This window comes from Sinocyclocheilus rhinocerous, unplaced genomic scaffold (genome assembly GCF_001515625.1).
Source record: "Sinocyclocheilus rhinocerous isolate Xijiao unplaced genomic scaffold, SAMN03320098_v1.1 scaffold1717, whole genome shotgun sequence".
NCBI lineage: Eukaryota > Metazoa > Chordata > Actinopteri > Cypriniformes > Cyprinidae > Sinocyclocheilus > Sinocyclocheilus rhinocerous.
Genome location: NW_015660014.1, coordinates 144,986 through 167,202, shown reverse-complemented (window position 1 = coordinate 167,202; position 22,217 = coordinate 144,986). Strand labels below are relative to the sequence as shown.

The following is a 22,217-nucleotide window of genomic DNA, read 5'->3' as shown; positions in this document are numbered from 1 at the left end:
GGGCAAAACATCCTTAGAACTGCAGCACAAGCCTGTCAATTTTCTATCTGTTCCAATCCAAAAATATTTAGATCACCTCTCAAAAGAATAATACAAAGATATGTGAACAAAATGCAAGTTTTGGCCATTAGCAATCCATATAAAGCAGACGCCGCAATATTTCAATCACTAAAAACAGCGGGACATTCTAAAACTTTTAATGTGAAAACAAAGTGCCTTTAAAACAGTGATATTAAAAGATCAAATTCAGTACACACCTTATTGATGATGTGTGCTTTATGCAGGCAAGCAAATGAGCCTGGAATATGAACGCAATGTGCTAAATGGTTAAGTGTTTTCTTTATAAAAGTTTTCTATGGGAAAACATTTAATATTAAACTTTGCGTATTGTGTTTATATTCTGGGTTATATGCTTGCATGTACAAAGTATGCATCATCAATAAAGTGCATACTGAATTTGGCCTTTAAATATCACTGTCTTACTACATTACTTCTTACTGCAAACCTCGTAAAAATAACTGGTGGTCAGTGGAGGAAAGCCTTGTTTTGCCCTCCATGTGGGTGTTCCTTTAAGGGTGAGACGTCACGTGAAAACGATGAATTCCAGTCCTCGCGCACCACCGCTCTGCATATTTTGCATGTTTCTCTTATTTAACACACCTGATTGGGATCATCGTTAGGAGAGAGCTCCATGCATGAACTGTGCTCCGATTGACATGGTCCCTACACCGTGTTCTTTGCTTCCTACTCCCTGAGCACGGGAAATCCGTTGAAGTTTACTTCACTTTGGAACATTCATTCACGGATTTGTGCTACGCCACGGCCTGCAGCGTCTTCACACACAGACGGAACTTACTAGAGAAGTGTGACATAGTGTGCATTGAATTTATTTAATACACGAGTTTCACAATTTGAGTTGAATTACTGAAATAAATGAACTTTTCCACGACATTCTAATTTATTGAGATGCACCTGTACCTCTGTAAATAAATACAATTACATTCACGTCTCGCGCACTTTAATGCCCTTTGAATGGAACCTATACGCTCCCTTCGAACTGGAATCATGGCGGAATATCCTGTGATGTCCACTTTGCAGGGCACTTTTGGTCGAATAGAACAAACTTCTGAAGTGATAAGAGATGCATACAAAATGTGCAGAGCGGTGGTTCACGAGGAGTGGAATTGAGAACCATATACTAAAATAATACTAAAAATAATACTAAAAATACTAAAATAACAACTGTGGTACTTTTTGTAAAAATTCATAATTTTCACACAATAAATATTTGGTTACAGTCTTTGTTGATTAATTTATCATTTAAAAAATATTTTATGGTGAAAGTCAGACAAGGGTAAAGCGATAAAATATTTACAAAAAATGTATATGTTTTTATGTGTTTCATGTTTTTAAAAGTTTAAATGTGACTATAAACCTCTGGTACTTATAAGTATCCATAAGTTATATAAAAATATGTGATCTGTTTTCTTTCATGTGGGATAAATGTGCTGAAATGGTGCTGCTCATTTTGAGCGCTCTGCAAGGTTTTAATGATCGTGTTTGCCTGTGCAGGTGAAGAAGAGAGTGGTGCAGGTGATCAGTGCTATGGCTCATCATGGTTACCTAGAGCTAGAGGGAGGAGACCTACTTGTCCGTTTCATCATCCAGCACTGTGCTCTACCAGACACTTACCATGTACAAACAACCTTTACTGACTAACACTTCTCTTACTGCAGACCAGCAGTGTCACATGACTGTAGCTGCAAATGAACTTCCTGCTCGCTGATCATATTTTAACTTCTCTTTGAGTTACAAATCTCCTTGCTTGATTTCCCATGCATTGAATTGCAAAATTGTCTGTAATTGATTTGTTTGAGATCTATGTAGCAAGCTTTTTTAATTGTTCATAGCCCATGTTGTGTCATATGTCAGTGCACACCTCAGTTTTTAAATATTTACGTTAGCTAGGGTGATTCCCTTCTATTATTACTGTTATTGGCTTTAGCCCAGCCCTAGTTATGCTGGGTTGTGTGATTCAATATAGCTAATAAATTGTTAATATTCACACAGCGAGGACAGCGACCTCCAGACCCAGAGGAAGTGACCAATGAGGCTCTGCGTAGCATGTGTGATAACACATTGCATCTTTTCACTACCACTGTGGGCCGCCTGACAGATGTGAGTATATAGACGAGTACAAACAAGCATACACCTTCCTCATCTTGACACTTGAAGTCACGGTTCTTCTTTCAAAATGTGCAGTCCTCACCTTTGCTTTATTTTTTTGCTTTATTCTGTTACTGTTGTGCAGCATTATGATTGACCGTGTTTGCATGTCATTTGTCATTTTATGCCCTTATAAGTGAGCTTGGTAAATGTCATAAAGCTGTTATCAGATCGTGACGTAGGTATGTGGGGGCGTGTTAGAACGAGCCGTTTTAGGTAGGCGTGGCTGACTATTAACTTTAAGATTTGAGACTTTAGTCTTTGCAACTTTACAGATCTTCTTTATGCACCAAGAGCTTGTAACACTCCAAAGAGAAAGGAAAAATTGAAATCACATCATATGACCCCTTTAACTATCAATCTTAACGCTGCTGCCTCTTAAGAATTTGATCAGATTTTCAGTATCGGTGGGGTCCAAAAGTAATAATTTGAAAATCAGCCATTTGAAAACCAATATTGATCACTCATTATTCTAAATACCCTTTGGAAAATTAACCATGGTTTTACTACAAATAAAATCAAGAAGCCATGGTTATTGTAGTTAAACCATTGTTTTGCTATATTAACCTTAGTTTAACCATGGTATTTGGAGTAATCAATCCACCAAAAAAAAAAAAAAACATGGTTACCACTTTTTTACATTAATAAAACCGTGGCTAATTTTCATAAGAGTATTAGAGAGAACATCAGTCTATGGTGGCGACGGTCCTGCTGCCACTAAATGAGACACCTGCACATCTGCAATGCGTCTTATCCTAAAGACAACTCAATGAAACGCTTACATAGTGAGAGATGGTCTTTGCAGTCATTCAGCACAGTCCATCATCTTCACAGCCAAAGTCAGCAGCCCCGGCCCGGCACTGCCGCTTGTAAGAGAGAGTGTCTAGAGAAATATTAGATCCTTTTTCCTGTGAGCATCCCAACATCAACAGCAGGCTGTTGACAGGGATCTCTCCTCAGACAGACGAAGACAGTTTATGTGCCGATGAGACTGTCTCCATTCCTTCCTCCAAAACGAATGATAACCAGGAAAATGTCAGGAAAAGAATATACAGCCAGACTATTTTTAGATTTTTGTTGTGTCTTTCTTGTTAACATATTGTTTTAAAGCACAGAGTTTAGACTTTTATGAGATTTATTGCGAATATGGATTTATGTTTTGTGGGATTTATCAGGGTAGACACCGATTTGTTTTCCCTGAGGTCTTCCTTTGTGTTTATATATATATATATATATATATATATATATATATATATATACACACACACAAATACGTAATTATGCATATTTATATAGGCAAATAATTATAAATAAAAAAAAGACCTTAAGGAAAATGCTAAACAAAAGTCCAATGTAAAAATCTAGCATAATTTTAACTGTAAAAGACTGTAAAAGGAACAGAAAAAAAACTGTAAACTGTTTGTTTACAGTAACTTCCCTTACTATATACAGTGACATTTAATAAAACGGTAATAAAAATTTCATGTAATTTTACAGTAAAATACTGTTAAATTTACCGTTTTTGCAAGTGAATAAGAAAAAATCATCTTATAATTTACAGTGAAAAGATGTAAATTGACATTCCCAGAATTCCTTGTGTGACACTTCACATTTGATGGTTTTTCATTGAAATAAGTGGGCTTCTTCCATTTTTTTTTCTTTTTTGTTATGTACATTAGGATTTTATGTTACACTTTACATTCTTTAATTCATGTTTATTGCATTAGAGTTTAGTGTAATAATTGTGGCCCTGATGGGGGCATAGAGGAGAAACAATAATGTACAGTATGTGGAAAATAAGGTGTTTTTTTAACCTTAAACCACATAAACACATTTCATTACACCAAATAATGTTCTTTTTTAGCAACGTCATATGACCCCTTTAACCTTAATTGACCAAAACTACTTCTATGTATCTCTTTGGTTTACTTCATATAATTACTGTACATCTGAAATGATGTTATTTCTTGTGTAGGTTCTGTGGCCTATGTTGCTTTGCTACCTGACCCCAAATCAGTACGCCAGCGCCACTACCCCCTTGTGCAAGAGTTTAATTCTGCTGGCCAATAAGAAACGAGCAGCCCAAGAAGCCAGCTTCATCATCGACTTCAATGCACAAGGTGTGGACACGCACACATACGGTCATGATGTCACTGATGAGCCTAGTCCCAGACTAAGAGCTTTTCCACTGTCTGACCTAAAGACACCCTGGAATCACACTTTCTGTCTTCTTGGCAGTGTGGCAAATGCAGCAGCAGTTATTAAACCTTTTTTTCCGTTGTTGGCCTGAAACTAAATTGTACTTGCAGACGTTTTGTTTTTATTGCAAGTCGTTTGCTTTGCCTGTTGAGTCTGTTTCTAATTAGTTAAATGAAAAGTGGTATTTATCAACTGAACAAAGTGTTTAGGGCAGAGGGTAATTGTTTCTTATGCTGACAGTGATTAAATTGAACTCTAGTAGGACAAATAAGTCCCAGGGCACAGTGATTATTTATTCGTTAATTGTAATGCTTTTGGATCATGTGCTTCACTAATGGGTTACCCTTGTCTGCCCTCCCCTCTCTCTGTCTTTCTTTGTTTCTTCCTTCTTCGCACAGGCTCTAGTCTTCCCTCACAATATATCCTGATGATAAGGCTCTTGGTAAGTGTTGCGTTCCTAGTGATTTTTTAATTAGATTGTTTTCAGTTTTTAGCCGGGCAATGATTAAGGTAAACAGTGTGCCTCTCTGGAAAATGTGATTCTTGATTCTGATCAATATATATTTTTGTATAATTACTGTTAAAGTGGATATTTCACTGTTCCCTATTACAACATACCAGGTGCTACTTTCATACACTAATGTTCAAAAGTTTGAGGTCAGGAAGATTTTATTTGCAAAGAAATCAATACTTTTATTGAGCAAGGATGCATTAAATCAGTTAAAAGTGACAGCTTAAATGTTAAATATTGCATTTTACAATATATCCATATAGAAAAGCTATATTAAATTAAAATAGAGTATTTCACAATGTTACTGTTTTTACTGTATTTTTGATCAAATACATGCAGTCTTGGTGAGCATAAGAAAACATAAAAAAATCATGCCAACCCTAAACTGTTTCTAAAAACACATAATATTCCTAAACACAATATTGATTTCAAGCTAACAATATCCATTTAGTTGGGTTTTTTAGTCTTGATTGCTGCAATTTTTTCTTTCTTTCTTTCTTTTTTTTCTGAAGACAGATTTTTTGACTTTTTTCTGAAGAAGTTTCTCTTCATACTTTTGAATCATGATGTCATTTAGTCACTGCTTAGTGCAGACCTTAAACATCTTTTGCATTTTCTTCAGGTAAATGCCGCATTCCCGTTTCGATGCAGGGGGCACGGTGCTCCCTCCCTGAGTCTGCTCAATGCTCTCAGCCCTAACATTCACCCTAAAGCCGAGCCTCTGTGGGAAAACGAGATTCCAAAGCTGCTCAGTTATCTTGAAGGTTTGTTCAAATATACCACAGTGATGTAGTCAGTGATGATGTGGATTAGGTACAGCCTCATGAGTCAACCAGACCACGCCACTTATTGGTCATAACATCCAGCTCCACATTTCAGTGTTTCACCATGATTGCAAATGCCCACCCATCTCAAAACTAATTTAGGACATCAGCTCTGTCTAATCTAACCTGCTGTGATATTTTAGAGAAGTAGGTGAATTTTCTTACATTAGAGGTTTTGTTACCATATTTAGTCTAGTAACTGATACTTCACAGGTTCTCAAGACTCGCTCTGTCACTTTTTAGTTGAAGGAGCGGTTCTCTATTCATCTGCTATGATGAGGTTTCAGTGAAACCTCTCATGTGTCTTCCAAAACCACAACCACCTGTCCTTAGAGACTCACAAGACAACCAGATGTTTCCAAGATACAACCAAAATCATATTTAAATTTGATAAATCGTATTTCACATTCGGCGACTCTTCCAAGGTAGTTACACGGCATAGCTTTAAAAAGTTATATTGGGTATCCCATTATCTTTGACTCTTTCCAGAGAGTGGTTTGAATGCATCTCTGACTGAATTTTGTCCTCTGTCTTCTAACCAGAATCAACAGATGATTCTCTGGATAAAAAGAAGTGGGAAGAAAGTTTACTTCAGGTCTGTAGTAATGTGTATGAATTTATACATGGGTATTGCAAGAAAGGCTTGCGTTATAAAAATCTTATAAAAAATCTATAGGAATAAATTATATCTATAACTAGAAGAATAAGTAAACGATTAGCATTGACAAGATGCAAACATCCTAATGGCCAAAGTTAATGGTGACTAATCAGACATTGTTTTCTGATTGTGATCAAGCTGCTGTCTAAAACTCTGGCAGCTATTGACGACAGCCAGTGGACAGGTCAGCTTGCAGTAGAAGCTACACGATACCTTCCTACCTACAACAATGCTCTGGAGGAGAAGGTCAGTTTAGAAATCTATCTGTGACTTTTCATATTATAGACCAGACTTATTATTTCCGAAAAGAAACATTCTAAGTCCTATAGATTTAGGAATCTTGTAGACCTGATAGATTTTTTCCCCCATTTTTCCTCTATTTTATAAGTCGTCTTATATTTTTTTATTACTTTTTTTTTTTTGTTCTAATTATTTTGTAGGGCTTGACAATGAATCACATAATCATCATTGTGATTGCAGATGTTGCCAATAAGTAATCATTTGTGAAAGAACTGTGTGAGCAAATATTTCCCTAGTATTGATGCATTGAATGTGTAAAAGTTGATTTGGATAAATATAAATATGTATAAAACAGCTATTCAAGACAATTGTTCTCAGCTTTTTTTAAATGATTGCCTACATTATAAATCTCATTATAAATAAATCTTCGTCCAAACAAAGTATTTGAATGTAAATTTTACATAATTTCCTGGGTTCTTGTGATAAACTCTTTTATTTCCGAAAAGAAACATTCTAAGTCCTATAGATTTAGGAATCTTGTAGACCTGATAGATTTTTTCCCCCATTTTTCCTCTATTTTATAAGTCGTCTTATATTTTTTTATTACTTTTTTTTTTTTGTTCTAATTATTTTGTAGGGCTTGACAATGAATCACATAATCATCATTGTGATTGCAGATGTTGCCAATAAGTAATCATTTGTGAAAGAACTGTGTGAGCAAATATTTCCCTAGTATTGATGCATTGAATGTGTAAAAGTTGATTTGGATAAATATAAATATGTATAAAACAGCTATTCAAGACAATTGTTCTCAGCTTTTTTTAAATGATTGCCTACATTATAAATCTCATTATAAATAAATCTTCGTCCAAACAAAGTATTTGAATGTAAATTTTACATAATTTCCTGGGTTCTTTCTTTCTTTCTTTCTTTCTTTCTTTCTTTCTTTCTTTCTCTTTCTCAGAGTTTTTTGTATAGGTGTATCGGTGTGATTCTCCAGCAGTGCTATAATAAAGAGCTGGTCAGGAAACAGCTGCAGGAGATCCTGATCAGCACTCGTCACAATGATGCAATCGAAAGAACGGTATGCCACTGAGCACTTATTAGTTCACTTCTAACTTCTGAATTTAGAGGCATAACTTCTCAGAGAGAGTTTACTGTCTTGACAGTCAAATAGCCTGCTGAAGCACAGCCCTCTTTGGGGAGTTATGTCTTAATAATAATAATAATTAATCACTTTTACCACACTGCCACAAATCAAATATTAGAAAACATTCTAAATCTAGTCACTAATTGACTACTGTATTTTCCAGAAAATAAGTAAAAAATATTTATATTTCAGGAAATATAATAAATTAATTTTATTATATAACATTTCAGGTGATTAAAAAAAACATGACTTCTGGAAATTATGGTAGTCCATTGGTTAGATGACCAGTCGACCATTCTGACCCATTCCTTTACCCAAATTGAGGTCATTCTTCAACTGTCTAGTGTCAGTTATCTCAAGAGAACACAGATCACATAATTTCTAATCATAGATTGGTATAAAATTGATTCAAATGTTCCACAGTTTGGATATCTGAGGTTTTTGCAGTTATTTAAAAGCCGCTAATTAAGAATAATTAACAAGTAATTGTTGTGCAGGGTGTTGCCATGGGAATCGGGCTGTGTGCCAGCAGTCATCTCAATGGCACTCTGGAAAAACTGGAGGAGTTTGGGAAGTCTGACGCCTTCAGGAAAGCCTCAGGGATATTTGGTCTTCTCAAAGTAGGCCGCGCTTCATTGTACTTCTCACATGATGCAAATTAAAACATCTTTTTGTTTCCCAAATTGGATTATTAAAAGCTGTAACATTTAAATTGGGTTTGAAATGATTATGTTTTACCATATTATATTTTTTAAATAATAGTAATTGTAAAATGTAACACACAGTGTGCACAGTGGTTCATTGTGCAAAGGTTAAATTGTAAAAGAATAATTATATTAGGTTTATAAAGTGCTTCATTTCACACATGTATCTTGTTGTGTGTGTCACTTGTCTTGTCCTTCAGGATAAAAACGATGTTGATGTGGAGAAAATGAAAAGCACTCTCATTTTGTGTTATGGATATGTTGCGTTGCACGCTCCAGAAGATCAGCTCCTCACTCGCATAGACAGTGACATTCTCCAGAACATCTCCAAGAACTTCAACACCAAGGTAAAACATATTGTAACGCCATTATATATTTTGTGGTTTAAAAGTATTATTGTGGTCCAAAAATACAGCAGTATTACTGTAGTGTTAGTGAGATTTTGTAGACAACGGTATTCTAAACTAGTATTTCTAAATTCCAAAATGTTATTTATTTATAAGTTAAATGTATAGTTTTGTGGCTTTTTGTTTCATAGCCACATGTTAGTGTACTCCAAAATGTTGACAAAAGTAACTTCTAGCTGATTTTTCTGGGAAAATGGTCCAGAAATATTGATGACTCAACTTGCGTTTGCATTGGATGCTTGGTGGAGGTTTTTGGATAAATTGAAATTTTCATGCCTCTGTAGTTCTATTATGTTAGATGAACAGCTCATTTATTTGATCAGAATTAATACATTAATCATTTCTCATTGTTTGTTACAGCAGTGAGGCGCAAAACTGAAAAATGTGTTGCTGCTGTGACTGTGAGGTGTTTTGCTAAACAAGTCCTCTGAAAGTCCTAGTATATTGTTGACAAGATTCAGTTGGTTGCTTTTGAGGCTGCAGTTATGACAGTTTGATCTAAATTCTTTCTAATGACAAGGATCGTTAATTCTCTTTGAGTGCTGAATCATACCTCATCAATAATCATAATGTAATTGTGCAATTTCAAATAATTTCACTGTTAGGGAACCATGTAACTCATTTTGTTTTAATGTTCTACAGTACAATTTGAATATCAAAGTTGAGTTCATCTTGGTCTTTGTTGGGATTTGAGGAGAATTTAGCTTTTCTTCACTAAGTTCACTAAACCGAGATGTTATATATACAACAGACTAAAGGCATTTATTAGATTTATATCTCCGTGTACAAACAGTATCTCAAGGGTCACATAATTCATCATTCTTATACAGTAATCCATTCTGTTGTTAAATAATATGGATTGTCTTTAATGTTTGTGAATTACATTGGATCATTACTTTTATTGTTGTACAGGTTCTGGGAATTAAAGTAGAGACCAAGGTACCGTGAAGGGAAGCGATCACAAGAGCTTCTCTCACCTCTGACCTTTAAACTTTAACTCACTTTCTCTTCAGTCTTGATGCTGCAATCAAAACCTTTACAGTATAACCTTTTGAGCTTCTCAAAAAAAGTGCATAAACCTCTCCGCTATCTCTTTATGACCCTGAGACGGATTTTAAAAAGCATTTATAAGCTTCCTATTTAGTCTGGATCTTTTAAAAGGTCTATTGATTTATTAAGTTTAGACATGTTTAAGTTCAGTGAGTTTAAAATAAAGATGGCATTTTAAACTCGCTTTACACTACACTTGTAAGTAAAAGTAAATTGTTCTTTTGAGAAGGTCAAAAAGTGCTCACTAACCTGATAACCTTTGTCTTACTAGAGCATCACAGTGTCTAGATACTTGGTTTTCTGGCTTTTGTGGATTTTAGGTGGCTTGATTCAACTCTTTTTCTATTGAATCACAATTATATTGTCATAGATTGTGATTTTCTTCTCTTATAGCACTGTCAAACATGTAAATTAATTTATAATGAGCATGCTGAGTACAGCTGTGACCAGGAAATACTTTCCTAATTCCAGGTCTTGATTTGCCTGTGCTGTTTGATTGGCACATGCACTGTTACATATAGCATAGTTTGAGTGTGTGTTTACATCTCTTTCTGTGTGTTTGTGTGTATATGGGCACTTCATAGGACCTGACTATGAAGCTCAGTCTCATTCATAGTGTCGGACTCATTGCCAAGGCCGTCAGCCAAAGTGTTCGTAAACAGGGCTTCCTGTTCTCCCGCAAACAAGAGCTGATGGGCGTTATGATGGTGAGAGGTTTGATTTGAATATCATTCAGTTTTTAATACAGTATACAGTATATGTATGCATGTTTCTATGTATGTATGTTTTCAATGTAAGAAAGGTTATAAACCAGTTTCCATTGGCCAAAATCTAGGAGATAAATATGACATCATGTGATATGAAATGAAGTTTTTTTTTTTTTTTGTAAATCTCAGATCAGTTTCAGAATGATACGCTTTGACATTTATGTCTTTTATTAACCTGCAGGATTTCATAAAAGCAGAACCAACAGATGTCATGCGGACCCCTGTTCGCCATCTTGTTTTGACCACATGTGCCAACCTTATGTATCCTACCATTTTAAATATTTATTTTGTTCATCTGTGCTTCTGCATTCATTCATTTTTAAAAGATTGGTCTTTGTAAACATATGCTAAACTGACATCTTTGACCATTGTGATGCAGTGCCACAATCTATTAAGAACTTGACTCAAGCCTTCAGAAACTTAGATCCTCCTTTAACAGAAAATGAAAACTTTGACTTGTTAAAAACATGTTTGAATGGAGTTTATGGGCTTCCTACTGTGGACACTCCAGACAAGGCTAAAGATGAAGAAGCCCTGGATCCACAGCAAAGAGAGGTCAGAATAAAATATGCATGTATTTACACATACCTGGGAACATGACTACTCTCTCCTGTATGCTTTAAACATGAAGAATATTTTTCACTGCAATGCTTTTTTCCTCAGATCTTATATTCAGATACTTTTAATGCTCTTCATGAATTGTTGAGGAATTTGTTAGCCAGAGACTTGAGTCCTGATGGTCTGCAGTCTGTATTCAAGGTAAAGGAGAAACTATAAAAATGTCTTGCCATTTTGTAGTCCCTTTGTCTGAGCCCCATTTGTTGAGTGCTTGTGCATTTTCCAGCATATAGAGAGCTGGCTGAGCTCAGGACAAGACCATGAGCGGGAGAGGGCAGTAAAGACCACAGCAGAGTTACTGCAGTTCTACTTGGACAATCTCAGTGTGAAGGTAAGGAACAGCATTGACTTATACATTATTATATTGACACAGTATATGTGTGTGTGAATGTATATTACCTACACATCTGTAAGATCCATAATGCAGTAATTAGTGATAGTCTTTGAATTTCTAATGTTTCGTTTAAAAGGTTGTGTGTTACAATGTTGAGTTACTCATATTATTATTATTATTATTTTAATTTTAAGCATCTCTAAAATCCCCAACATGCTCAAACATATTACAGCAATTTTTACAATACTTGTGCAACCAACATGGGAGAGAAATAGGGTTTTGTTTGTATACAAGTAATAAATAGAATAAATAGTTAAATAAATAGAAAAGTAATTTGATTATGCTATAATTAAAATATATAGATATTATAGATTACAGATATGTAGTTATGTTAAGTAATTGTTAAAGTAATTCTTTGTAGTAATTTAGAAATTGTAATGTAAATTTAGCAATTAAAGTGTGTGAAAAAAGTCTTCTGGTTATTTGTAAATTGTTACACCAAAACAATCGGCCTAGACAAATTTCGGTAACACTTTATTTTAAGGTGTCCTTGTTACACATGTTACATGTACTTACTATTATAATAACAATTAATTATGCATAATTACATGCAAGTAACCCTAATCCTAACCCTAACCATATAGTAAGTACATGTAGTTAATTAATATTACTCAGCACTTAAATGTATAATTACTCTGTAACAAGGACACCTTAAAATAAAGTGTAACCCAAATTTCTTACATCCTTTAGATACAAAGCATTCACTTTCAGCACCTATTATTTTTTTATTTTACTCTGCACAAACTGGAATGTTAAGTAGGATCATTTATTTTGCTCTTCCTTAAAGATGTTTTGGTTTCCTCAAGGCACTGTTTAATGAAATATGTGCTTTGGGAAACAAATGTAGTTTGTTTTTATTGGATCTCAAGCTCAGTGCTAATGAATCTTTCTCTTTCATTCTCTCTCTGTCTAGAATCTGGTGACATTCCATAATTTGGGAGCTCTTGTGGGGCGTCTGGCCCCACGGTGCACAGACCCAAACCCTGAGGTGCGACGGGCAGCCATAGACTGCATCTATAGACTAATGTACATTCAGCTGCGCTATGAAGGTACTGACTGTTTTTTTTATAGCACAACTCGGTTTGAGCTTCAATATGAACTTGTTTACTGTGTTATGTTATGCTGAAATGCTTAGCAAAGTATCTTGCCTCTTTAATTTTCCTGACAGGCTTTTCACTGGACTACAAGGATGATTCAGTTGAGGGCCTGTTAGATGTTCGTGAGAAGCTAAGCAATCCTGACCATTCAGTCTTGTATAAAACATGCTCTGAGCTGACTAAGGTTAATTGTCCTGATGTAAAATACTGATACTTCCAAAAAAACTTGAAACTGACTCTCTTTCTCCCTCTGCACTCCCTGTGTCTTGTGTTTTAGATCATCAGTAAGCGTTTGCCCCAGCAGCAGTTGAGTACCCTGTTGTTTATGCTATTTGATGGTTTGGTGGACTCTCAGTCCAACTGTTCCAGAGCATCCAGCGTGATCCTCAACACCTTGCTGAAGAACAGAGGTGCTGGCCTGCAGGATCTGGTACATTGCACTTTCATCAGATTCTGGGAAACAAATCGATCTTTATAGACCAGTGAACTGAGATAATGTTATCTCTTGTATCTATCATCTTTTTTATTTCAGTGAACTGGTTTGTTTGGACAGTTTATGTAAATAAACTACCCACAGATTAAATTGATTTTTTTTTCTACAAAATATATACTCAATACTGCTACAAGTTTTTGGATTCCATAACAGTATTGAAAAAGTGGTTCATATACTACTGTTCAAATGTTTGGGTCATAAAGATTTTTTATGTTTTTTTAAGTAGTCTCACCAAGGCTGCATTTATTTGATAGAAAATACAGTAAAAATAGTATTATTGTGAATAATTTTTTAGATTTTAAAAGAACTTTTTAATATGTGTGAGCTTTTTCATCACAAGAATAAATGAAATTTAATTTAAATATTATATATATATATATATATATATATATATATATATACACAGACACACTCACACACATTTTAATTTTTGTTATGAAAAAGCTGAATTTTGCTGATTTGGTGCTCAACAAAGATTTATGATGATTATCATTGTTGACAGTGTTGAAAACAGTTGCTTAATATTTTTGTGGAAAACGTTTTCCAGTATTCTTTGAAGAACCGTACTTAGTTGAAATCGAATATTTTGTAACAATGTAAAACACTTTATCCTTGCTGAATAAAAGTATTAGTTTGTTCTTTGACTCCAAGCATCTGCAATTTATGTCATTATTCACTGATAATCTAACTCTTAAGCTGATTCGTTAATGAATCATTCAGACTGGTTTTGTGAACCAGATCAACTAATTGAAGAGACAATTCATTGTCGAATTGAGTATCACTTCTATGATGACCAAAGCAAGAAGCACTAGAGTGGATTTTTAGTGAATAAAGACTTAAATGTCAGTCCGTAATTTAACTACTAGTAGCTTGAAGCTTAGAAAACTGGTTTAAAAGTAGTTTCTCCAACATTCCCCAAATACCTCACATGTGCACAAGTGTTCTCTTCATGCTCCTGTTTTCATGTTCAGTTAAATTGTAATTATTTTCTATCTTGTCAGTTTTCATTTCTTTTGTCTTGACTGTTTGTCAGGTGCCAGAGATGCTGGAGGTGTTGCACAACCGGCTGCAGGTGATTGGTGAAGAGCAGGTGAAGGTAGCCATCGGTCAGTCCATCCTCATCCTCGCTACACAGCATCTGCAGACAGTGGTCAACACACTCGTTGCCTACCCACTACCATACGACAGGTAATTACTGTTTGTGTTGTTTATGTGCATAGCATTCATTGCCTGTCGTGTGCTCCGTGATGGTCAAGCATAATAATGATGATGTTTGTGTCATTGTGTGTTTTCTCCAGCTGGAGCTGTGAGATGTGGATGGCTCTAGGAGCAGACAGCACTCTCGCCCTGCAAATCATGGAGATGATTATCGAGAAGCTGAATGTTATGGTTCCCTATGTAGATAAGAAAGAGTCTATGTTAAGACCCGGTTTGACCAAAGTTGCCACAAGCCAACCACTGGCTGTAAGTATTAATATCTGTAGGATTTATATTATTTGGCTTTTGAAACTCCTAACTAGGCACAATGTGTCAGTTATGCAGCGTCAAATAATTTTTCTGTCTTCAATGAAGGAGAAATGCTGCATGAAGCACAACAAATAGCACCAAATTTAAAACAGAATGCTTAAAATGCAGCTTTGAGAAGCAGGATTTAGAGATTTGACTGCGAGCGGTACTTTCTGTTACAACACATCAAAAATGGAAAAGTCTTGACATGCGATTCCATTGACTCTCACAGCTTGTTAAAACATATGCTAGTGAAAACAGTTCATTGCTATATTCTTTACTGTTACATTAGTTAGGAAATGGCTTTAAACTTTTAAACCTTTTTTTCTTCCATGTATTTATTCAATGGCTTACTCTACTGTTCAAAATGTTGGGCTCAGTAAAGTTTTTGAAAGAAATCTCTTATGCTCACCAAGACTACATTTATTTGATCAAAAATACATTAAAGCAGTAATATTGTGCAATACTATTATTTCAATTACAATAACGGTTTTCTATTTTGATATATTTAATAATAGTAGGGATTTGTTTTTTTTTTATGCAATGATTTCTAGATGACCTGTGCCCTGCGTGAGATGATGCTGAATGGCCAGTCAGCTGACGCTGTGGCATATGTGTTTCCAAAGCTCTTCAGCTCTCTACTGGTGCGTTTGGGCTCCAGTGTGGGAGTTCAGCTACCTAAAGATCTCAACAGCAACAGCATCATTTCAGACCGCAAAACAACCAACAAAATTAATGTGATCAATTTTGATGTGTGCGGGTGAGTGGCATAAATATGGGATTCAGAATTTAGATATCTCTAACAGTTTTTTTTGTGATTGTGTTTTTTTTGTTTGTTAATTAATTATTAATTTTCTGCCTGTGTGCTTATTAGCTGTTAGCTTTGCAACATACTTTCAAATCGATCACTTATAAAGACGGATGGTGAATTTGAAAGTAGCTGCTCTTGCAGACATCACTAAGCTCAGAGTTAATAAGACATCTGTGTTTCTCTTTGCTGTGTGTTCAGGGTGGCAGTGGAGGCCCTGCGGATCCTGCTGGGTCGAGCTCAGCTGGACGCTGTCGTGAAACCATTAGATCAGGAGGGAGCTTGGGACAAGATGAAGGACCCGCAGCAGCACACAACAGGAGTCACTCTGCTCTCCAGGTACACACACCTGTCCTCCGTCATACCCCAGTCCTCTTGGACTGTTTGTTGTTTGCAAACTTTTCTACTTTGTTCTACTATGTTAAAGGAGATCTGTATGACCGTATACTTGTTCTCGAAGACACATGTTGTTGTTGTTTTGGTTTTTTTTACAATATTTTGTGAGCGCCACACGTCAATTTCAAGCTTCTGTAAACGTGCATGGTCTCATGCCGTGTGTTCATGGAAATTGTTAAGTTCTGACCTATAAAAGTAAGAGTTTGGAGCTAACATGCTGCTTTCTATCCCACTGTGGTAAGATTAAGTGTGAGCTTCTACAATACTTCATTTTGAAGAAGCTGTTCTTTCTATCAGAGCAATGGCAAAGCATGCTGGTCCAAGACTCCCTGCAATTGTGGAAGGTCTGTGTCCTTCTCTCTGTAATATTTATGAGTGCCAGAGGATCACAGTCACAGCATTCTTCTCTGAGGTGAGAACATTTTATTTTGTTGTGTGATTTTAGTTATCTTAGTTCAGAATTTAGTAACAATGAATTGCTAAAGACAAATTTTTGTTTTACAAGAGCACAGATTGTTCACTGTGTTTTTTTTTTTTTTTTTTAAATAAGAGTGTAATTGTTCAAATTTCTCATGGTTCGATTTGTACTACCGTTCAAAAGTTTGGGGTCAGCATGATTTTTTATTTATTTAAATAAAATTAATATTTCAGTTTAGCAAGGATCCAATAAATTGCAAATATCAACCCGTTTTGCTATTTATTGAACACATTTCTCATGAAAAAAATAATGATAATAATAATAAGCTTCATTTAATTGAATTTCAAGATTATAATAATGACAAGTAGGGATGCCCCAAAATGAAAATTCTGGGCTAAAACCAAAACTGAAAATTCTGGATGCACTTGGCCGAAAACCGAAAATGCTTTGTAATAATTATTTATTATTTTATTAAATAATATAAAGTAATTTTTTAAAACTTTTTAATTTAACAATTTTAATGATACTGAATTTAAAAAACACAAGACAAGAAAATAAACACACTTTTATTGAAAGATAAAATATCAATATGCGCGGCATATATTTTTAGTTGTTTTTCTCTATGGGCCAAAAACAGAAAATGCCATATTCGGCCGATAATTTTTGGCGGCCAAAATTTCGGTGCATCCCTAATGACAAGGCAAGCTTATTTTGCAATTGATAACCAAAAACTTTGACATGTTGTTGTATCTTCACCCCTTATACAGTAAATCCAATACAACTGAATTCAACACTACTGAGTATATGTTATATTAATATATATTAATTATTTCTGAGACGTTGTTAGATCATAAATGAACCATGCAACTGCAATGTACCAAACTGGGGGTGGTGAACCAGACAGGTCTTTTTTTTTTTATTTAACAGGAGCCTTTTCACCTTTATTTGAATGTGTACTAATAGCTGTTATAAATTAGACGTCAAGATTTATTTGTTTATTCCTTCAAGCTGCTGAACCATCATGTAGTGACTGAACTGATGATTTTGGACATGTTGATGAACAACATGATGGAAAGAATTACTGACACCTGCGGTACGGTTCGCATGCTGGCGGTCCGAGGCCTGGGGAACATTGCTGTGGGCTCACCTGAAAAGGTATAGACGCTCTGCTTGACATCTGAAAACACTCATTGGATGAAGAGTCTAATTGATTTCTTGGGCAGTGATTCTTGGCAACAGTGTGACACACACATGGCAGCTTGTTTATGCAGCAATCAGTAAGGACGTTTGCAGAAGTTTTCTGTATTCTGAAATGCTGCCTAACAACTGCTGCCTAAATGTTCCCCATGTTGTTTTCTTAAGATGCCCTGCTCTTGTTCTGCTCTATTATTATTCTTTTCTTTGCACTTTATGTCTTCTCTCTATAGTCGAGTGAAGTTTTGTTATTACATTCAACAGCAGTGTAACAAAAGCAGTCAGTTCAGTGTGTAATTATATGTTGCTATATGTTAATCTCACTGCCTCTGTTCCCATTCAGGTGAATAAATATGCAAAGGAGCTTTTAGCAGCCATGAGTTCAGGTATGGAAGAAAAGGACGATCCAGGGAAACTCATCACACTGGAGGCCATGTCTGGAATGTCCAAAATATTGCTTTACCTGGACCAAAAGAACGTCCACCTGCTTGTGGTTTACATCTTCATGAAGATTAAACCATTTCTGGAGAATGTGAGTGTCTTGAGAGAAGACACAGAATATTTAAATCACAATTGACCCTTTGCCGGGAGTTTGATTGACAGGCGATCTGACCAATCATAACACCGAATCTGCCATTTTGTCTGACAAACAAACCAGACAGGAGAGTAGATTAACGTTGGTGGACTTGAACTTGAAAAATTGTGTGTATTGACATCTTTCTGCAGTTGAAACAAAAGATAGCATTTGATTTTCATTCATGTTTATTTCGTGCTATTAAACTAGTAAAGAGGAAGAGATGATCGGTTCACGAGCCGCTTAAACTGAATGTGTCACGACTCACGACACATTAAAGAGCCAAAAAACGGTATTTATTGTTTGAATTTCTTTAACAAATGACCAGATTTAAAAGCTGACAGTGTCCTCTTTGCTCTGTGATTGTATTTTTCACTGCGTGAGAACAGATGTGTGCTGTGATATCGCCATGGCTTGTCGGACGTAGCAACAGTAATGAAGCGGGGCGGGTCTTTGCGAAGGGTCAATTGTGTAGCTACAATTTCCACAGAGTACTATTTATGCTGCTACTTTAAGATAATCTCAGTTTGATTACTGATAAAACAGGTTTATTTGTATCACATTATTTTTTTAAAGCATAAAAAGACACAAATCTTATGTTTTATTAGTAGCTAATTGTTATGTTATGTAAAACAATTACCAAAAACATTTTATGTGTGTTCTACATTTGGAACCCTTTATACAGCATAACGGGAGGACATAAATAATTAAATAAATAAATTATTAATAAAAATACATTTTTAAATTTGAAAGTAAAATCTAGTTTTCCATTAATAATTTAACTCATAAATATTTAAATGATTTAAACAAAAATAAAATGAAACAAAAAATAACGTGGGGCTGTCTGAGATCTTTGCATGTTAACACATGTTGTGTTGAATGCATACCATTTGCCCATTCTGGCATAGTTTTGTAATATATATTTTTTTTTTTCAAATGTAATAAATTTTTGTCTGTTTAATTTTTATGTGTATTACAGCTTTGAACTGTACATGTATGTAGAGACATCCCTAATGTTAGTAATAGGGTAGTAAAAGTTTCAAACAAAAAATGAAATGGAAATGTATAATATTTAGTTTGACCTCCTGAAGCTGACAGTCAACACACTAAAGGGTTAAACACCTACATTCACGTATGATTTGAGAAAATTGAGATGTTTTAGGCCCAATTGCATTCTATTAGTAAAAATAGTGTCTTTTTTTTGGTAAATAGAGGCTATTAGAGAACAGTGTTTTAGCAAGCATGGGGTTTTTGTTGTTGTATGGCTTTACTCAAAGATCCATTGTTATGTTCTGTCAGGAGAACGATGAGATCCGATGTGCTTCCATTATGCTCCTGGGGAACCTGTCGAAGTTCGGCTCGGGTGAGCCCGTCTTTAAAGACCAGATCCACAATGTTCTGGTCAGCTTGCTGTTGCATCTCAGTGATCCCAACCCTCAAGTGGTCAAGGTCAGAGTTTAGTCCACACACACTCCTACAAAGATTGATTTTGTTGTAATGGCTATAAATATTGAAAATTTGTTACAACGTTGATGCAAAAAGTAGAGTCTTTCTAGAGTAATTATAATATGAGGATATTTTTAAGTCCAAAAGCATGATGTCTGCTTGTGTGTGAGTTTAGTATATGCCTCTTTGTTCCCATAGGCATGCAAGTACTCCATGCGCATATGTGCTCCAATCGTAGGTTCAGAACAGATCTCTGCCATGTTCCAGAATCATCTTCTTGAGGAGAAGGGTCTGCATTATGGAGAGTTCATTAATGACCTCACTAAATACCTAGTACGGCAAGAGCCAAATATTTCTTTATTATAAGAACACGTGTAGAATAACCGACTCGGTGTGTTTATGTGTTGACAGATTCCTTTTTATAAAGAATGTTGTTATAACTGCTCTGTCACATTTGTATGGACTTTTTAATACTCAATGTTTTTTCTGTTAATGAAATGGACAAACAGATGATTTTTTTTTTTTTTACTAATTGAATAGTTCACCCAAAAATGAAATGCTGATTTCTCATGAACTATGATCTGTTTGATTAAGCTAAAGAGGGAAAAAAAAGTCATAATGTGTTTTCTCAAAGATCCAGGATTTTCCAGGCATGCTGAACTTCTACCACATCACAGTCATTCAGTTCTTCAAGAGTAACTGGGCTGAGATCAGAGCCAGTGCTGCCATGTTTATTGGTAACAATAATTATTTATTTATTTATTTTTGGTTCAGTATTTAGTATTGCAAATATTTGTGCTTCACTGAATGGTTGTTTTTTTATACAGTATTTAAAAAAAATCTAGTATTTATGTTTTTTTCCCCTACTATTATTTTGTGTTGGTTTTGTAACCGTTTGTGTGTGTGTGTGTGTGTGTGTGAATGTTTAGGGTTTTTGCTGGGGAACCTTCATGATGAGCATTTCTCCCATATGAACATGGGGTCAGTGACCAAAGGTAGGTACCACAGTTCTATAATAATATCTGCAGTCAAGAGATATTTAAAGAAGGACAGCACATCATTGTTATGTTGCTACGTTTGCTGTTTCGTGGCACCTAAGGAATCTATTATTTTTGCTTCTATTTTAATGGCGATTTTGTCTGGTAAAATGCAGTGTAGAATATATTGCTGTTGTAATTCTAACACATAAATGCGCTATGCATTTGTTTGGTTATAAACTGACTTGTATGTTTAATCTGTTTACTTTGATTCATGGACAAACTAAAAGACTGGTTTTTCTTTCCTCATGTCCTTTTTTCTCTCTTCAGGTCTGGTGATGCTGCTGCAGGATCCAGATCCTCTCGTGCGAGTGAAAGCCGCTGAAGCCATGGGTCATTTTCACTGACGTTACCTCCACTCTATAACCAATCAGATTAGTCTTTGATTTTTGTTGCTTTGAATTGTTGTGTTATAATAAGCCTTGAAAGGTTTTTATTATTGACCAAAGACTGTGCACTAATTCTGAATGAAAGGAGAAGAATAAAATGGAGAATTTATTGACGTTACAGCACTTTTAAGTTTCACCAGTGGCGCTTTTTAATGTGAGATATGTACCTGTAAGCCCTTTAAAAATTAGACTTACAAAATTGTACGCAAGTACACTGATATTGCTGATATTACTTGCTTGACCATTCCTGTAGCGTATGCATATCATCACTTTAAATCATTCAATCATTAAAATGTATGTAGGATGAATCAATAGATTTTAAACCAAAACCAAAAAGGTTATTCTGGTAATTAAATCAAATGTTGTGCTCCGTTAGAATTTAATCCCATAAAATCAGACCGTTGAGTCATATTGACCACCATAAACCTTCAGCAATAAATCACCCTAATAGGGATGTGCATTAGCATTAACCGCAACTGTAATCTCCGGTTCTGAAATCACAATCAAAATTGATATTTAAATAAGCATTTGTAGTGTTTTTGCTGTGACGTCTGTGGCTCTGAATGTGTCTCATGCACTAGTGGAGCAAACACAATTGTGCTTCCTTCTCGACCAAGTCATAAAAGTAGACAAAAACTGTGCCAAAACATAGATTTGTAAAGAATAAATTGTATTAGAGTAGATGTTTAAAGATTTCTGACATGTTTCATACTCATTTTGTGAAGCGTCTGTGTAGCTGAAACACCAGTGCCGGCCTTTCTATGGCACTTGTCTTGTTCCGTTTTGTAAATTGTACGTTAATTCAAAAGTGTGGCCACTGTTTCAGAGTTTGAGCATGAAGAGTGTTGACATAAGTCTCATCTTAATAAACAGGACAAAAGTGATGATGGTTTGGTAAATCAACTACTTTTACAAATTTATATATATAATACTAGTAATATAATATAATAATAGTATATAATACTATGCTGTGTCCTGTACAGTAGAAGTGGTTAAACGTACTATATAGAAATAAATCGCAATCAGAGAATTCCGATTCTCTATGAGATACTACGTAAACACAAAGTCGTAAATTAAAATGGAATTCATGAAGTGGGTCTATTTCAGTGTA

At 35.2% G+C, this 22,217-nt stretch overlaps 1 protein-coding gene across 2 annotated transcripts in view; it reads left to right on the top strand.

The window, feature by feature from the left end:
• The window catches only part of mroh1 (maestro heat-like repeat family member 1), a 34,394-nt gene extending 12,437 nt beyond the window's left edge, over nucleotides 1-21,957 (top strand). Inside the window, exons 13-43 of one of the 2 annotated variants that reach the window (XM_016533843.1) lie at nucleotides 1,573-1,695; nucleotides 2,071-2,178; nucleotides 4,202-4,346; nucleotides 4,824-4,867; nucleotides 5,559-5,700; nucleotides 6,303-6,355; nucleotides 6,557-6,664; nucleotides 7,623-7,742; nucleotides 8,306-8,428; nucleotides 8,713-8,859; nucleotides 9,832-9,858; nucleotides 10,554-10,676; nucleotides 10,918-10,997; nucleotides 11,153-11,291; nucleotides 11,400-11,495; nucleotides 11,581-11,685; nucleotides 12,662-12,797; nucleotides 12,917-13,029; nucleotides 13,123-13,275; nucleotides 14,372-14,526; nucleotides 14,637-14,802; nucleotides 15,399-15,604; nucleotides 15,854-15,991; nucleotides 16,346-16,460; nucleotides 17,475-17,621; nucleotides 18,004-18,192; nucleotides 19,534-19,683; nucleotides 19,879-20,013; nucleotides 20,315-20,417; nucleotides 20,610-20,675; nucleotides 20,988-21,957. In XM_016533843.1, the coding sequence (XP_016389329.1) occupies nucleotides 1,573-1,695; nucleotides 2,071-2,178; nucleotides 4,202-4,346; nucleotides 4,824-4,867; nucleotides 5,559-5,700; nucleotides 6,303-6,355; nucleotides 6,557-6,664; nucleotides 7,623-7,742; nucleotides 8,306-8,428; nucleotides 8,713-8,859; nucleotides 9,832-9,858; nucleotides 10,554-10,676; nucleotides 10,918-10,997; nucleotides 11,153-11,291; nucleotides 11,400-11,495; nucleotides 11,581-11,685; nucleotides 12,662-12,797; nucleotides 12,917-13,029; nucleotides 13,123-13,275; nucleotides 14,372-14,526; nucleotides 14,637-14,802; nucleotides 15,399-15,604; nucleotides 15,854-15,991; nucleotides 16,346-16,460; nucleotides 17,475-17,621; nucleotides 18,004-18,192; nucleotides 19,534-19,683; nucleotides 19,879-20,013; nucleotides 20,315-20,417; nucleotides 20,610-20,675; nucleotides 20,988-21,064 (3,732 nt within the window). In that variant the 3' untranslated portion in view covers nucleotides 21,065-21,957. The remainder of the gene's footprint in view (nucleotides 1-1,572; nucleotides 1,696-2,070; nucleotides 2,179-4,201; nucleotides 4,347-4,823; nucleotides 4,868-5,558; nucleotides 5,701-6,302; nucleotides 6,356-6,556; nucleotides 6,665-7,622; nucleotides 7,743-8,305; nucleotides 8,429-8,712; nucleotides 8,860-9,831; nucleotides 9,859-10,553; nucleotides 10,677-10,917; nucleotides 10,998-11,152; nucleotides 11,292-11,399; nucleotides 11,496-11,580; nucleotides 11,686-12,661; nucleotides 12,798-12,916; nucleotides 13,030-13,122; nucleotides 13,276-14,371; nucleotides 14,527-14,636; nucleotides 14,803-15,398; nucleotides 15,605-15,853; nucleotides 15,992-16,345; nucleotides 16,461-17,474; nucleotides 17,622-18,003; nucleotides 18,193-19,533; nucleotides 19,684-19,878; nucleotides 20,014-20,314; nucleotides 20,418-20,609; nucleotides 20,676-20,987) is intronic. The other variant, XM_016533844.1, reaches the window with a different exon arrangement.
• The last annotated feature ends 260 nt before the right edge of the window (nucleotides 21,958-22,217 follow it).